Source organism: Mus caroli, chromosome 16, assembly GCF_900094665.2.
Source record: "Mus caroli chromosome 16, CAROLI_EIJ_v1.1, whole genome shotgun sequence".
NCBI classification, from domain to species: Eukaryota; Metazoa; Chordata; class Mammalia; order Rodentia; family Muridae; genus Mus; species Mus caroli.
In genome coordinates, this window is record NC_034585.1 from 12,248,840 (window position 1) to 12,266,286 (window position 17,447).

The window sequence follows — 17,447 nt, forward strand, 5'->3', positions numbered from 1 at the left end:
CTCCTTCCATAGGTATTTTGTTCCCCCTTCTAAGAAGGGTAGAAGTATACACACTTTGGTCTTCCTTCTTCTTGAGTTTCATGTGTTTTGCAAATTATATCTTGGGTATTCTGAGCTTCTGGGCTAATATCCACTTATCAGTGAGAGCATATCATGTGTGTTCTTTTGTGATTGCGTTACCTCACTTAGGATGATATCCTCCAGATCCATCCATTTGTCTAAGTTTTATAACCTTTTACTTTGAGGTAGTGTTGGCCTTTGTCACTGAGGTACGTTTCAAGCGGGCCAGTGTTGGTACACACCTATAATCCCAGCACTTGGGGAGCAGAGGCAGGTGGATTTCTGAGTTCAATGGCAGCCTGGTCTACAGAGTAAGTTCCTGGTTAGCCAGGGCTACACAGAGAAACCCTATCTCGAAGAAACCAAACTAAATGAAACCAAAACAAAACTGAGCTGTGTTTCCTGTATGCAGCAAGATGCTGTGTCCTGTTTATGTATCCATTCTGTTAGTCTATGTCTTTTTGGGGGAGTTGAGTCCATTCGTGTCAAGAGCTATTAAGGACAAGTGATTGTTACTTCCTGTTATTTTATTTTAGAGGTAAAATTATGTTTGTGTGGCTATCTTCTTTTGTTTTTGTTGAAAGATTACTTTCTTGCTTTTTCTAGGGTGTAGTTTACCTCCTTCTGTTGGTATTTTCCGTCTATTATCCTTTGTAGGGCTAGATTTATGGAAAAATATTGTGTAAATTTGGTTTTATCATGATATATCATGGTTTCTCCATCTATGGTAATTGTGAGTTTTGCTGGGTAGAGTAGCCTGGGCTGGCGTTTGTGTTCTCTTAGGGTCTGTATGACATCTGCCCAAGAACTTCTAGCTTTCATAGTCTCTGGTAAGAAGTCTGGTGTAATTCTGATAGGTCTGCCTTTATATGTTACTTGACCTTTTTCCCTTACTGCTTTTAATATTCTTTCTTTGTTTTGTGCATTTAGTGTTTTGATTATTATGTGACAGGAAAAATTTCTTTTCTGGTCCAGTGTATTTGGAGTTCTGTAGGTTTCTTGTATGTTCATGGGCATCTCTTTCTTTAGGATAGGGAAGTTTTCTTCTATAATTTTGTTAAAGATATTTATTGGCCCTTTGAGGTGGTAACCTTTGCTTTCTTCTATACCTATTATCCTTAGTTTTTGTCTTGTCATTGTGTCCTGGATTTCCTGGGTGTTTTGGGTTAAGAGTTTTTTGCTTTTTGCAATTTCTTTGACTGTTGTGTCAATGTTTTCTATGTTATCTTCTTCACCCAAGATTCTCTCTTCTATCTCTTGTATTCTCTTGGTGATGCTTGCATCTATGTCTCCTGATCTCTTTCCTAGGTTTTCTAACTCCGGGGTTGTCTCCATTTGTGATTTCTTTATTGTTTTTATTTCTATTTTTAGATCTTGGATGGGTTTGTTCATTTCCTTCACCTGTTTGATTGTGTTTTCCTTTAATTCTTTAAGGGATTTTTGTGTTTCCTCTTTAAGTGCTTCTAGCTATTTATGTGTGTTCTTCTGTATTTCTTTAACGGAGTTATTTATGTCCTTATTAAAGTCCTCTGTCACCTTCATGAGAAGTTATTTTAGATCTGAATCTTGCTTTTCCAGTGTGATGGTGTATTCATGACTTGCTGTGGTTGGAGAACTGGCTTCTGATAATGCCAAGTTACCTTTGTTTCTGTTGCTTATGTTCTTACGCTTGCCTCTTACCATCTGATTATCTATGGTGTTAGCTGGTCTTGCTGTCTCTGACTGTGTCTTATCCCTCCTGTAAGCCTGTGTGTCAGGACTCCTGGGATACCAGATCTCTCAGGTCAGAATTTGGGTATGGAGAGCTGTGGCACAGGGTCAGCTCTTGGTTGCAGATGGAAACCTGAAGGATCCTGTTCCCTGATGTTCCTTGGTTACTGTGTCCTGATTACTCTGGGCAGCTCCCTCTTGTGTCTAGAATTTGAGCAGAAGTAGTTTTCTTACCTCTACTCTCAGTTGTGTCAGCACTTTTTGGAGACCAGGTCTCTCCAGGCAGGATTTGGGTATGGGGAGCTATGGCACAGGTTCAGCTCTGGGGCACAGAAGGAAACTGGACAGATAGCTACTGTTAACAAAATACTTTCATTCAGTGTATCTTTTCTATTTTTACAGCTCCTGGAGAAGGACTTGTGTAATACAAATCTTATGCAGGCCTTAGTGAAAATGATCTGTGAGCCCATGAGCTTAGGTTTCAATATTGGCGACGTCCAGGTTATAAACCATCTTCCCAGCATTTGTGTGAACCTGCTGAAAGCACTTAAGAAGTCCCCGTACAGAGACATGCTGGAGACTCACCTGAAGGAGAAAGTGACAGTACAGAGGTGGGCACTCGAGTTATACTCCTGATTTAAGGTTCTTACACATACAGTGTTTCCAGCATGTTCTCAAGAATGTGTGCCTGTACCCACTTGTGCACACAAATGCTCTCAAATGTAAAGATCGGAAGCATGGTCTTTACTGATTCCGTCCCTGTATGTAAGGAAGGAAAGAAGAATAGATGTGCTTAGCGCTGCACTTGGTTTCCATGGCTGATTTGTCCTGGAACATTTGCTTGCTGTTACCTTTGTGTTTTTCATGACTGTAATGTGAGTTTGTGTGATAGGTGATTATTGAATTTATAACAGTGCAAACAATTATTTAGGGTATTCTTAACTGCTTTCGTTTTTTTTTTTTTTTTTTTTTTTCCATGGCCAGTGTTGAAGAGCTCTGTTCCATTAACTTGTGTAGCTCTGAGGCTCGCCAAGAAAAGTCCAAGCTATTTTCTATCTTATCAGCCTGTAAACAGCTTCACAAAGCTGGTTTCTCTCATGTTATATCATCATCTCAGGTAACCATGATCAGTTTGTTTTAACATATCTCTTAGCTTTTTTAAAAAAAAAGATTTATCTATTATTATATGTCAGTACACTGTAGCTGTCTTCAGACACACCAGAAGAGGGCATCGGATCCCATTACAGATGGTTGTGAGCCACCATGTGGTTGCTGGGATTTGAACTCAGGTTCTTTTGAAGAGCAGTCAGTGCTCTTAGCAACTGAGCCATCTCTCTAGCCCATCTTTTAGCTTTTTTGTGGTAATGTTATTATGGGAGTACACAATTGTATTTATATTATTTGTTTAAAGTACTTTATATACAGAAGTACAGAATGTACTGAAGTAGAAATTACGGAACATTAACATGTAGGAGTCATCTCGAATGTGACAACCAAAGTAAAGGCAGAGTGAGAGAGAAGTAAAGGATGGTAGATATGTTAATAACCTATGCGCACCAGTAGCTGTAGTGCCTGTATCTCAGAAAGAGGAACATGGAATCTGTAGCTTGAGAAAAGAAAGCTGAGTTAGAGTGTCTTAAGCATCGGAAAATACTCATCAGTGTTAGCTAATACCGACCTTCTAACTAAAGATGAAATGTTGTGGTTTGTGTTAAACACCTCTCTCACCAGGCACTTCATTCAATTTTTCCTTTAGTCTACAGCATTGAACCATTCCATTGGCATGAGACTGCTGTCCTTGGTTTATAAAGGCATTGTGCCTGCAGAGGAAAGGCAGTGCCTGCAGTCTTTGGACCCCAGCTGTAAGAGCCTGGCCAATGGACTCCTGGAATTAGCCTTTGGTTTTGGAGGACTGGTAGGGAAAACAGCTGCGTCCCACACTTCCTATTTATTGAGTGATATATACAACTTACTTGTGCATCTCTAAAAACTCTGAATTTAGTTAGTAAGGTCTTTGGACATTGGTTGTAATTGACTTGATGACTTTTTCTCTAAGGCCATCTTCTTTAGTACTTTTTTAAAAGTAAAAAGCATAAAATTCTAAAATTGAAACTTCTGTCCAGCTTTGTTTCCCAAAGGCCTTTAGGCAAGAACATTTGTCCCTAAGGTAAGCTGTGCTGCCATGCTTCTTCCCTGTCCTTGCTGGTCCTTGGAATGGAGTTAAAGGAGCCCTGAATGGTAATCAGGGAACTCCCAAAGCACCACAGCAACCAACGTCTCCATAGCAGAATTGAATTGAATTGAGCAGAGCTGGCCTCAGACAGTTGTAGCAGAGAACTGCAGCCATTCCTGTGGGTTTGTTCCATCCCATCCTCCTGTTGTAGTGCTTCCATTGCAGGACCTCTTCTTTGTCTGTCTCATTAATGTTCTCCATATGGTTCAGTTGTCCCAAACAACTTGTTCAGACTAGACTATTCTCTGAATACAGCAATGTTATTCTGGACAATTGGAAACAATATCAATTTAGGAGGCTTATCTTATGAAGTGAAACCTAGAAAATAGAAGTTAAAGTAAATATATATAATTTAAACTTAAGTCCTGACTTAACATATCAGATTCCCTTTAGATGGTTCCTTGTGGACCTATGACCTCAGGGTCTTTTTGGGGATACGTTCTCTACTAAAGTTTTCTCTCTTCCTTAGTGTGACCATCTTGTGAGTTTGCTCCTGAATTCGGCAATGCTGTCTACACAATATCTGGGCAGTTCACAGAGAAATATTAGCTTCTCCCATGGGGAATATTTCTACAGTTTGTTCTCAGAAGTGATCAACAGTGAGCTGTTGAAAAATCTTGATATTGCTGTATCAAGGCTCATGGAGTCATCTTCAGATAATCCCAAAATGGTAAGGCACATTCCCTTTACGTATTTCCTTGTCTAATGCTCACAACGGGTTTTTGTGTTTCTGTTGTTTTTTCTTAAAGCCAAGTTTTTTCTGGAAGGTTGGAAGATCTTGCTAGTGTATGAAAATAAAATCCATAGAAACAAAACAGTTTTTATAAAACTAGTTAATTAATAGTCAATAAGACTGGTTATTTTTCACTTTCCTTTGTGCCCCTTAAATCTCTCAGCTTAACACTATAAGATACATATTTTCACCAGAATGTCATACTGGAGCATCCACGCCTGTCCTGTGCTCAGCAGTGTTTATTCCAACATTATGTTTAGGCTGGTCCCCACACTGCCAGCCTGCCTCTCTTCCCAGCACTCACAGCTTTAGTGTCCTGCTTTGTTTTCCTGCATGTTCTTGCCACAGCCTTCTGTGCCTCATCATGGTAACTCTTTAGATCTTGGTATTTAATACGTTTGTTTTTTGTTTACTTAACTTAGGGGATTTTGTGGGTTGTTCTGGCTTTGTTTACATGATTTTTCATTTTTATTTTATTTTAATTTTACATATTACTATGTAGTCCTAACTGCCATAGAGCTCAGATTGTAGACCAAATTGGCTTCAAACTTAACAGAGGTTGTCCTGCCTCTTTCTTTGCCTTTGCCTCCTAAGTGCTGGAAATATGTTACCAAACTTGGCCTATCTTATGGGATTTTTTGTTTGTTTGTTTGTTTTTGTTTTGTTTTTTTTAAGACAGGGTTTCTCTGTGTAGCCTTGGCTGTCCTGGGACTCACTCTGTAAATCAGGCTGGTCTTGAAACTGAGAAATCCGCCTGCCTCTGCCTCCCAAGTGCTGGGATTAAAGACATGCCACCACGCCCCGCTGAAAGTGTATTTTTCTTTATTCCTATCAATATTACGAATTTTTCTTCAATCTACGAAATCTTTTCAGGTGAGCACTGTTTTAAATGGTATGCTAGACACAAGCTTCAGGGATCGAGCTGTTCAGAAACACCAAGGACTAAAGCTTGCAACTGCAATTCTGCAAAACTGGAGGAAGTGTGATTCATGGTGGGCCCCAGATTCTGCTCCAGAGAGCAAAACAACTGTGCTGTCTTTGCTGGCAAAAATGTTGCAGGTATTCTGAATTAATTTAAAGCACATTCCTATTTAGTTGTTTGGTTTGGTTGGTTGGTTGGTTGATTGGTTGTTCTTTTTGAAACACAGTCTTACCTGTGTAGCCCTAACCTGCCTTGAGCCTTTCCATTTTTCTACCTTTGCCTCCCGAGGACTGAGATTACTGATCGTGACCACCAAGGATGCCATGTTCATTATTGTGAAGTCTTCACTTATGTTTAAACACTATGGTGAAAGTTCATTCAACACTCTTTTTTTTTTTTTTTTTGATAAAGTAAATATGTTTTGGTGAGATATCTGCCAATTACCTTTAATTTTTTTTCTTCTTTATACCTCTGTTTATTTTGCTTACCATTTTATAATTTTTCTTGTTATCGTTTCTTTTCAGGCTTTGTCTTAGCAGAAAATAATAAAATATTTTAAAGTAACATTATTGAAATGTTGTTTGAGGTTCAAGAACAAATAATATGAGTTCTGAAATTTAAACATTTAAAAATATTTTGAAAATTTTTGAGGCATAATACAGAAATTTATCATGTTTTTTATTTCCCTTTAGATTGATTCAGCTATATCTTTTGATACAAATCACGGCTCATTTTCTGAAATCTTTACAACATACGCTAGTCTACTTGCTGATACAAAGTTGGGTCTACACTTAAAGGTAGATGAATTTAACACATTGGTCTTTTGAGATTATGTTCTTTTTATTTTCACATCTTTGCATTTTTGTGCATTTGTCATGTTGGGCTTTTTGCAGGGAGGAGTGTGGAAAACGTGAAACTTGTAATAGTAAAGAGATTAGCATAATAACCCCCCATGTACCTATCATCTAACTGTGGTCAGATCTGTTTGAACATGGAAGGTTCTTCCTTCTGAGACTTGGGCTAGCTGACCTGCCTGTGCTTCAGTATGTCTTCTCAAGAGATGTGCATGCAGTGTGTGAGGGCAGGTGAGCATATGTGAGCTATAGCACGTGCTGTTGTACATCTTCAGATTCTACCAAGGTCTATTGTTTACCTCTTATATGTGCCAAACAGCAGGCCCAAGAGTTTCCAGGGATTTTTCCATTTTCCACCATCTATCTCAGTACTGTAGGAGTAGGGATTGCAGCCGTGCACTACTATATCTGCATTGCCCAAGTTTTGGGGATCAGAATTTAGGCTCTCACACATTTGTATAAGCACTTTATTCAGTGAGCTACTTCCCTAGCCCAGAAAACATTTCTGTAAGTGTAACCATATGATCTTTCACATTTGTGTTTATATACATCAGATTTAAATTGGCATTGTGCATGTACTGTAGTAATTTCAAACTACTTCAGACTATTTTCCTATCAAAATCTTTTAGTAATGGGGGGGCAAGAAAATAATTTTATTGTTACTAATTTTAAGGTTCTGTAATGTGGTCTTCATAAAAGAATGCTTTTTTTTTAAGTTGGAAAATTCTTTGGTGTGTTCTGTATGACTTCTGAAGTTTTTCTCCTTCAAATGTGAAGTGTTTGAACTTTGCCTGTTATTCAAAGGGGGTAGGGACTAATACCCAGCTCCTCTTACACTCGATATGAGGCTATGGAGGGGTTCTGTAAACAAACACTTATAAACCGTCCTGTAGAAACCATTCTTTCTATATAGATTTAAATACAATCTGTGTTTTTAAAATTATTTTTACAGCGTAGTCTTTAAAACTGGCACCCATTTATACAGTATATTTTGATGGTATCCACTCCTCACTGCCTCCTGGCAACTCCTCTTAGTGCAGGTTCTCCTCTCCCAGCTCCATGTCCTCCATGACAGCCTGCTGGCTTCCGAATTGAAGCTAACATATATGGCTGCGTTCAAGTTGGCTTTGGTGTCACCCAGAAGTCATTTCTTGAGTCTTTGCAGCTCATTATTACAGGCTTTAGAAAGTAGTGATTTTATTTATCCTACAGGACCTATGTGGCACAATTAGTGTGATTTACATTTTCTGTATTGCTTCACAGGGCCAAGCTATCATTCTTCTTCCATTCTTCACCAGTCTTACAGAAGGCAGTCTAGAAAACCTAAAGCATATTCTGGAAAAACTCATTGTTTGCAATTTTCCCATGAAGTCTGATGAATTTCCTCCTGATTCCCTAAAGTACAATAATTATGTGGACTGCATGAAAAAGGTTAGTTTTAGTGTCATTGGTAAAACTTTGGTTGATTTTTTTTTTTCTTTCTGTTATATTGGAGGGGGTATGTCCTCTACTGTATATGTTGGGGACCTCATATCAGGTGGTGTATGCTGCCTGTTTGGCAGTTCCCGTGTTAGAGATCTCTGGGGTCCATATTAATTGAGACTGCTGCTCCTCCTATAGGATATTACTTCTCCTCATCTTCTTTCAGCCTTCCCTAATTCAACATCAGGGGTCAGCTGCTTCTGTCCATTGGTTGAATGCAAATATCTGCACCTGACTCTTTCAGCTGCTTATTGAATCTTTCAGAGGGCAGCCAGGTTAGCCTTGGCAACAAATACAGCAAGAAGGAGATCTTTTTTGGTTATTTCATTATAATGACTGCAAGTCTGACTATGTTAGAGTTGTAGTTATGTAGAGTTGATTATGTTGTTAGCTGTTTCTAACAGTCCAATTTTTTTTTTTTGGTATCTTTTTTTGTTTCTTTGTTTTTATTTTGCTTTGTTTTGTATTGTTGAAAATTGAACTTGGAACCTCAAACGTCTTAGGCCACTAAAACGTACATCATCATCCTATACATCATCAGCCCTGGTATTGAGTGCTAATGGTTTAAGCATCTACAATGATGTCTATTAGATCTTTAGTACTTTCTTTTGATTTAAATAGTTAAATATAAATGCAAATAAAATACTAAAGCATTTCAAGAAAAACTGTAACCCAAGAAAAGTATAAGTTAAGAGCTGGCTGCCATGAACCAGGTATGCTACATAGTGAAAGGGTTTTTTTCTGGCATAAGGACATCTTGGCAGTTGGGAGCCCAGGAATATCACAAAGTCACACTGTGCAAGTTTAGGGTGCAGGGCCAAAAAAGACCACTCTGCCCCTGACTTGACCCCAAGACCAGAACCTGGCCCCTTACCTGACTCCAAGTTCAGGCCACAGAATTCTACCAGTTCCTGAACTTGCCCAGAGTCTGAACAGCGCCCCACTACACACACACCCTGGCTTCTGCTCAGTTCCGTCGTATTTCTCATCTGAGCAGAGGCAGCCACGGGTTTTCCCTTCCCAGTAAATCTCTTGTGTGAGGTTTGTCGAGTGGTGTGGTTTTTGATACTCCTTTGGTCCAGGTGCTAGGATACTTTTCCCAGCAAAGCTGTATCACTTCCTTGGGGAAGCTTTCGCTTACTGAAACAGAGCTATTACACTTGCATTTGGGAAGCCTTTCCAGTCGGAGTAGGGCTGTAACATTTCTGTTGGGGAATCCTTTCTCTTCAGAGCAGTAACACAGCAACAAAACACAGAATGGTGGCTGCCTCTGACCGGAACCGAGGCAGTACCAGTGTACTGGGTGGCGGGGAGGGCTTTCCTGGGGGTTTGGAGCATGCTCAGTGAGCTAGTGGAAAAGCACAGCTTGGCGATAAGTTTTGCGTGGCCGCCAACTTTGAAACATTGTTTGGCCATTAGTGTTGTGTCATAGATGTAGGCATTTCCAAATCACAGAGCTCCAAGGCAGGACAGGCAGGGAGATTTTTCCATTGAATTCAGGGCCTAGGAATTAAAGGCAGGCAGCAGAACAGAAAATTATTCGCCTTAAATGATCCCCACTGCTACAAGGGATATGTTAGCTCAGCGGCTGGATGTTTGCCTAACTCGGCAAAGCTCTGAGCACCATAACCAGGGCTACTCTCCCTCCTTCAGAGATGCAGACCACCAACAGGAAAAAAGACAATAAAAGGAGCTTAAAGAGAACAGAGTCACTAAAGGGATGACTAGTAACAAAGACACTACAAAAATAGGTTTAGAGGTAAAGAAATGTTCTGTCTATGAAATAGGACTAGTAGGAGGTTGGAAATTATATATGTAAAGAAAAAGTTTAAATGATAACTTGTTTCTGAAGATAATATTAAAGATAGCTCATAGAATCTAAAGGCAGAACATACAGACTTTGCAATATAGAGTGTGGGAGAGTAAAAAGAAAATAGTAATATTTGAAAGGTTATGTGAAATTATTGCATTTTTCCAACTAAAACTTTTTTCATATATTTATTGGTATGTGTCTCCGTGTGTGTGTGTATGTGTGTGAGTGTGTGTTTATAAGTGCATATGTGTGTGTGTAAGTGCATGCCATTTCAAACGTGGAAACTCAGAGGACAACTTTCCAGAGGTAGTTAGTTCTCTCTTTTCCAGCATGGAAGTCCTAGAGATTGAACGAAGAATACCTCGAGAGACAGTTTTACCTGCTGAACCATCAAGTTACTAGCCTGCACATGTGGTGCATGCCTGCCATTTTAGAGCTTGAGAGGCGCCTGCATGAATAGCAAGTGTTCTCAGCTACATAGTTAAGGTGGAGGCCAGCTCGGCTACATTAGACTTTGTCTCAAAATTTCAAAAAAGTAAAGTAAAAGACTAGGAAGATGGTTTTGCAAATAAGAACCTTTGTTGCTCTTGGAGAAGGTCTGGTTTCAGTTCCCAGCCCCCACAGCTGTCCATTTCTCCAGTCCCAGGGGATCCAGCGCCCTCTTCTGACAGTGAGCACCAGGCATATACATGGTGTGCAACTTTCTAAAGTCAGAGCTAGAAAAGTTTTCATGATGCTGATATGGACTTCTTTTGTTGTTCTATTTTTAGTTTCTAGATGCACTGGAGTTGTCTCAGAGTCCTATGTTGTTTCAGTTGATGACAGATATACTTTGTCGGGAACAGCAACATATTATGGAAGAATTGTTTCAAGCCACTTTCAAAAGGATTGCTAGGCAGTAAGTTATAATCTGGACTTCCCCGGAGTCATATGCATGCTGTTTCTTGAGTGGACGTGTTACCTTCTTTGTTTAAAACAAACAAACAAACAAAAAATAGAGGAGGGATAGTGGTTCTTACAGCTCAGTGCTACATTTTAAAATTCTTTCTCCATAACAGACTTTTCTTATGGGAAAATTTGAAACCTATTGAATAATAAAGAGAGAATTAGGCTCCTGGTAGAAGAAATGTCCTTTTCTCAGTTGTCTTCCCCCACAGTGTCTACTTTCTCATTGCTGTTACTTTTAAAAGTTATATGTAGTTTGAAAGCATGTATCTTTTACCCATGTACTTGCGGAGCTCACACAACAACTCAGTCAACCCTTCCCTTCCATCACTTGGGCCCTGGGGGGCAAACTCAGGTTTTTTATTAAGCCATCTATTCAGATTTATTGTGCCTTATTTATTTGTGGGGATGGGGTCATCCACTGTGTAAATTATGGAGTGTAAATGGAGCCCTTCTACATCAACCAGCAATCAAGATAAATCCTCATAGCCATACCCACAGTTTGATCACGGCAGTGTCTCAATGCAGGCTTTCCTCTTAGTTGACTCCAGGTTGTGCGAGTTGACAATTCTAACTAGGACACCAGTATTACATCTGGATGAAATTAAGAGTTTGATTTTAGTCATAAGTGACTTAGAGTATACCCTCTGAGAAGGTACAGCCAATTGTGTTTCCCCAATTACTTAGTAATTATTTTTATATGTGTGGTAATTAATATCAATTAGGTATGCTTCTTTTAAAACACTAGAATCTGATTTTAAAAAAAAAATTATACCCAGTTTTCTTTTTTCAATTTAATTTTATTATTGTTGTTTATGTGTGGGCATCATATACTTGTGTCACAGTGCATGTATGGAGGTCAAGAGACAATATTTTGAGTCTGTTAACTTCCGTCCCCCATGGACTATGGGGGCTCTTTGTTACTTTGTAATTAATAATCACTGAAGCATTAAAAATACGTGTTCAAAGCGTGTTACTTTATCTCTTTTCTTAGGAGTCCACGTGTCACACAGTTAAATCTTCTGGAAAGTGTGTACACAATGTTCCGGAAGCCTGACCTCCCTTCAAATGTCACTCGCCAGGCATTTGTAGATCGCTCTCTCCTCACCTTGTTGTGGCACTGTGACTTGGACACACTGAAAGACTTCTTTAGCAGAATTGTGGTGGATGCCATTGATGTGTTGAAGTCCAGATTTACAAAGGTATGTCATATACAGTAGTAAAGAGACTGGGGACACTGTGTGCTCAGTCTGATAGTGGCCACCAGGAGCCACACTACTTTCCTAAAGCAACTGACTGGCAACACAATGGCTTAGAATAACCAAGGTGTACTGTCTGGATGCAAAAGGCTGTGTTCAGTTACACCAGGCCTAAATTGTGTTTGCTAGCCACACTCTGCATGTGGCTTTCATAGAAAAGGCTCTCCTTGTCTTTTCATGTCTCCTGTGTTTGTGGCATCCCTGGGTCTGTGCTGATATTGTTTCTATTTCCACCTCCCTGGTCATGTTGCCTCCTCTTGACTGTCACTCGCATATGACTTGATTTAGGGTTCACCTAGTAAACCCAATCTAACCACCCCTTCTCAATTTATTCAACTTAATAATTACTCTGGAGCCCCCTTTGGTTATATGAAAAGTTAGGTTCCAGGGATTGGGCCTCATCTGGACAATTTTAATACAGTAATGGTGGAGTACCATTCAGCCTTTCTGAAAATCCTGTTGGTAGATGCAAATAAGCAAATGGTTCATTATAATTAAAACCATCAAAATAGGTGAAAATTGTAGCTTATGTTTTGTGATTTCATCTGTGTTTTTACCTCTGCCTTCAATAAGACTTGACAAACCCATGTATTCTGAGCTTACTATGTGTTACTTCTGCGTTTTACCCAGTATGACATATCAATGCTATTTCCACATGGGAAAACCTGGGAAAAACAGGAAGTGATTTGTGTCCTTGTTAACATTATTTTCAATAATGTTATTATTATCTTAATAGCACTAAGAATTAAATTTGATGTTTAGAAGATGATTTTTTATGTTTGATAAGACCACATATGCTATATCTTTTCAGCTAAATGAATTTACTTTTGACACTCAAATCACCAAGAAGATGTGCTATTACAAGATGCTAGCTGTGATGTATTCTCGTCTTTTAAAAGATGATGTTCACTCTAAAGAAGCTAAAATTAATCAAGCTTTTCATGGCTCCTGTGTTGCAGAAGGAAATGAACTTACAAAGACACTTCTTAAGTAAGAGCTTACTTCATTTGTGGTTATGTTTGATTTGTTAATATTTGGAGTATTAACAGTTTTTAGTTTTTTAGATTTTTTTCTTGTTGATACATACGTACATACATTCATACATACATATATGAATGTTTTGCCTATGTACGACATGTGTTCCACATGTGTGCCTGATAACTGGAGGTCAAGAGAAGGCATCAGATTCCCTATAAGTGTAGTTATAAATGGTTGTGAGCTGCCACCGTGTGGGTGATGGAAACTGAATTTCTAACCTCTGCAATAGCAAAAAGTGTTAACTGCTGAGGCTTCTCTCCATCCCTTGGGAATACGCATATTTTTAAATGTGTCTATATCATGCAAAGTAATTGTCTTAGATAAGTAAAGTATTTTTATTCCTTTATATATAGAGTACTTATATGGCCTTTATGTGTTGTTGGGAAACAGGTGCTTATCTTTTATTAAATGTGTGTGTATGTCTGAGACTATCTGCCACGTGTGTATGGGCACCTTCAGAGGCCAGAAGGTGTTAGATTCCTTAGAAGTGAGCATCCTGACCTGTCCTGGGAGCTGAGCGTAGGTAATCTAGAAATACTTTCCTCAGTTACATCCTTACGCTTCATAAAGAATAAAACTCCGCTGGAGTTCAGTTATAGTGCTGGCCTCACAAGTGCAAGGGCTCAAATGTAGACCCCTGAGTGTCTTTCGTCTTCTTATCATTTACACTCTGAATGGATTAGTATATTAATATACTTTAATAGCATGAATTGCAGTAAGAAATGATTTTTTATCATCTGTAATTGAAATTGAAAAGCTTTCTATAAAGCATATACTAATAAGATATACTGTCTCTAAAAGGAGGTTCTACTGAAATCTTCCCAGACTGGACCGACTATCTCATTTCATTCTCATCTCCAGACTTGCATTCTTCCTCCTTACTCTAGTCCATACCTTTTCTTCTCAGAGGACGATGTGACCATCTTTCTATTTGTATTACCATGAGACCTAGGAGTTGCATTCATTCTCCATTTGACTGTCCCTAACCTCCATTAATACCCAGTTGGTAACCAAATCTAGTCAGTTTGACCCTATTAGTTTTCCTTACAGTCTTTTTCCCCTTTTGTATGACCTTGTTCTAACTGCTTTTAAAGCTATTGCAGTGATCTCATTTTGAATTACTTCTGTACTAGGCTTGTCTTCCTTTGCTTTCCCCACCACCACTACAGAGTCATAATCAACTGGAATGCAAGTCTAGTCTGTTGTCTTCACCGGCAGGGCTGGCTCAGAGTATAAATGTTGCTGAGTCTGAGGGCCAATTAGTCTGTAGCAGGTCTCATACTATACTGGGAACAAGCCATAAATTATATCTACATACATGTGCATGGTTGTTTCAAGAAAACCTTTGAACCTATCATGCAGGACAAAATATGTATCTCCTACTATGTTAGGCAAATTCTGTTGAGAACGCCTTCTTTCCTTCACTTTATAGATGTTTATTGCATTTATACCCTCCTGATACAATGCCCAGTGTTTTAAGTGCCACCGTCTCTGCTCATAATGTCTGCATGTCTTCTGCAGCTAACATGACATTTCAAACTTCAGCTTAAGTTGCAGGGCATGCATCTGGGGTCCCAGTTTTTCTTGGGACTCTTACATAGATAAGGGAGCTCTTGATCACAGAAATGAACAATTCCTCCTGCCACCCTGACCCAAGCAACACTGTGAGACTCTTTCTGTTCAAAACCTCCTTACCTTCTCCACAAACAAACAAACAAAACAAAGCAACAACAAATAAACTTTAGCTCAGGATTTTTTTCCCCCATAAATCTTTTGTTAGCACCTTAGATTGGGCTGTTTGTCCATATCCTGGCTGTTTATCCCTATCTTGAGTGTGCTTGTTGTTGCACTTAACACTGTATCAGGTATATGCTAGGAGGTGTTAACGTGCTTGTTTATATGTTCCTACTACTAGTAGAAGCATGACACTTGAGATTCGCTGAACTGAATAATTAGATCCAGTTGTCTGACAACTATTGATTCAAGCCTCAATGTCCACATTAAATAAGTTGAAGTACAGCCTGAATCTCCCCTGCAGGTTGTGCCATGATGCATTTACAGAGAACATGGTGGGGGAGAGCCAGTTGCTGGAGAAGAGAAGACTTTATCATTGTGCTGCATACAACTGTGCCATTTCTCTGATAAGCTGTGTCTTCAATGAGTTGAAATTTTACCAAGGTTTTTTATTTAATGAAAAACCAGAAAAGGTGAGTGTTCCCAGGGACTTTCCCTGTGGCTGACTGACTTGTAGGATTTCAACAGTTCAAAACTTACCAATTACATTTATACCATATTTTCCACTTCCTATAATGGTAAATATAGGGGTATTGGCTCTAAAGTGCTTCTTTGTGATTTGGGGGGTAGAAATGAGCATCTTTGAGGCAGATTCTCATGTGTCCCAGCCTTGCCTCAAATTCACTGTGTAGCTTTCTGATCTTTCTGACTGTACCTCCCATGAGATTACGGGTATCTGTCACTATGCCCTGTTTTTGTGATGCTGAGGATAGAGTCTGGAGTCTTGAAAATGCTAGGCAGATGCTACCGATTGACTCATACCCCTAGTCTTCTGTGACTTATCAAGTAGAATTATTCTTGGGTAATTAGTTATGAAGTCAGATATTTTCATATAGGTTTTTCTTTTTATAGAACTTGTTTATTTTTGAAAATTTGATAGACCTGAAACGTTGCTATACATTTCCTATAGAAGTTGAGGTAAGTAAAAATTTCAATATTGTTTCTAAGTTAAAAATATTAGCAAATGTTGATAGAGAAAAGCAGGTATTATTTTGAACATGTTTAAGTATTAATTTGCTCTCAACTCCAAAAACAGACAGTTTTATGTTAAAACTTGCAGCTATAAAGTATAGCAGGAGGAAGTTTGAAATGTGCCCTCATACGCTTTAACAGCATTTGGCCGGTCCTTCTCTTGGTTGTGAAAGAAAGACAGTGACAATTGAAGGAACTTGATTTCTGAGTGACTTTCTCCAATCAAAAAATTTAGATTTATACTGACGAATCTGGCCATGGTTAGGTAATATGGACAATGGGAAGTCAGGAGTAGCTGGAAGATTGGCTCCAGCAGGTGGGACACAGTTGTTCTTATCCAGACTGCTTGGAGCCTCAGCCATAGGCGAGACAATAGCTGCTGCTTTCACTTCCCATCCCCCTGGAAATGGGAAGGTGGACGAGCACTAAACCTGCATCCCATGGCTGTCCAGTCCCCACACAGTTGTCAACATGACCATGAGATGGTGTCTCACCCATGCCCTTGACTGTGTTCTTTGGGGATAAGAATGGAGTGTGTTTTCCTAAACATATGTTGAAAAATGAAAATGAAAACAACAGCTGTCCATATCTACCCATGGACTCTTGCTGTGCTACCTCGAGAAGCACTGTAAGGTGCTATAGTACATCATAGCTGTATAGTTGTGCCTATACATACAACTGTCCATAGCTGGATAGTTGACAAGCAGGCTCCAAGGTCAAGTGAAGACCCAGTAGCAGAAAATGATGCTCGAGCTAAATGTTTGGTTTTGGTCAGGTTCAGGAAGTCTTTGGGAAAGGGTGTACCTGCAAATACATACACATTCCTTTTTAAGTATGGCTTTGAATACTTTTAAATTCACAAAAATGTCTTTTTTAGTTTGTAATGGGGCAAGGGGAATCTAGATTATTACTAAAACAAAAAAGATGTGACCGTGACTCTAAAACATTGTAAATGATATGGTTTTTTTGTTTTTTGTTTTTTGTTTTTTTTCTAATAGGTTCCTATGGAAAGAAAAAAAAAGTACATTGAAATTAGGAAAGAGGCCAGGGATGCAGCAAATGGGGCTTCAGGTAGGACGCTTTCAGATTGATTTAGAGTACTTCCAGTAGTTGATACTTGTTTATGAAAATGAAAAAATAGTACCCAGCAAGATGGGCTCAGTAGATAAATAGTTCAAGCTTCATAAACCTCATGACTTGAGTTTAGACCCTGGAACCTATGTGAAAAAGCTGGATGCATTGGTGCACATCTGCAATCCCAGCACTCATACAGAAAGATGAGGTAATCAGGCAGGTGCTCACAGGCAGGCTAGCATGCAGTATGCAGTGCAGCAGCAGAAACAAGAGGCCTGTCTCTCTAAGGTGGAAGGCGAGAACCTCCAAAAAGATATCTCTGACCTCACTCACACACTATGGCACACACATGCTCCACATAAACACCTCATGAAAACACATAATAATTATGATTTAGAGGGTTTTTTTCCTTCCTTCCTCCCTTCCTTTCCCTTCCTTATTTTCCCTTCCTCCCTTCCTCCCTTCCTCCCTTCCTTCCTTCCTTCCTTCCTTCCTTCCTTCCTTCCTTCCTTCCTTCCTTCCTTCCTTCCTGCCTTCTTCCCTCCCTCCCTCCCTCCC

General features: G+C 39.3%; 1 protein-coding gene across 1 annotated transcript in view; it reads left to right on the forward strand.

Annotated features, from left to right (window-relative positions):
- Prkdc (protein kinase, DNA-activated, catalytic subunit) overlaps positions 1–17,447 on the forward strand; it is a 198,462-nt gene that overhangs the window by 75,574 nt on the left and 105,441 nt on the right. The window contains exons 33-45 of the mRNA XM_029470470.1: positions 2,173–2,381; positions 2,755–2,887; positions 3,527–3,685; positions 4,473–4,673; positions 5,610–5,795; positions 6,351–6,455; positions 7,776–7,943; positions 10,578–10,705; positions 11,747–11,954; positions 12,823–13,001; positions 15,088–15,256; positions 15,696–15,761; positions 16,814–16,886. Coding sequence (XP_029326330.1) covers positions 2,173–2,381; positions 2,755–2,887; positions 3,527–3,685; positions 4,473–4,673; positions 5,610–5,795; positions 6,351–6,455; positions 7,776–7,943; positions 10,578–10,705; positions 11,747–11,954; positions 12,823–13,001; positions 15,088–15,256; positions 15,696–15,761; positions 16,814–16,886 — 1,984 coding nt within the window. The remainder of the gene's footprint in view (positions 1–2,172; positions 2,382–2,754; positions 2,888–3,526; positions 3,686–4,472; positions 4,674–5,609; positions 5,796–6,350; positions 6,456–7,775; positions 7,944–10,577; positions 10,706–11,746; positions 11,955–12,822; positions 13,002–15,087; positions 15,257–15,695; positions 15,762–16,813; positions 16,887–17,447) is intronic.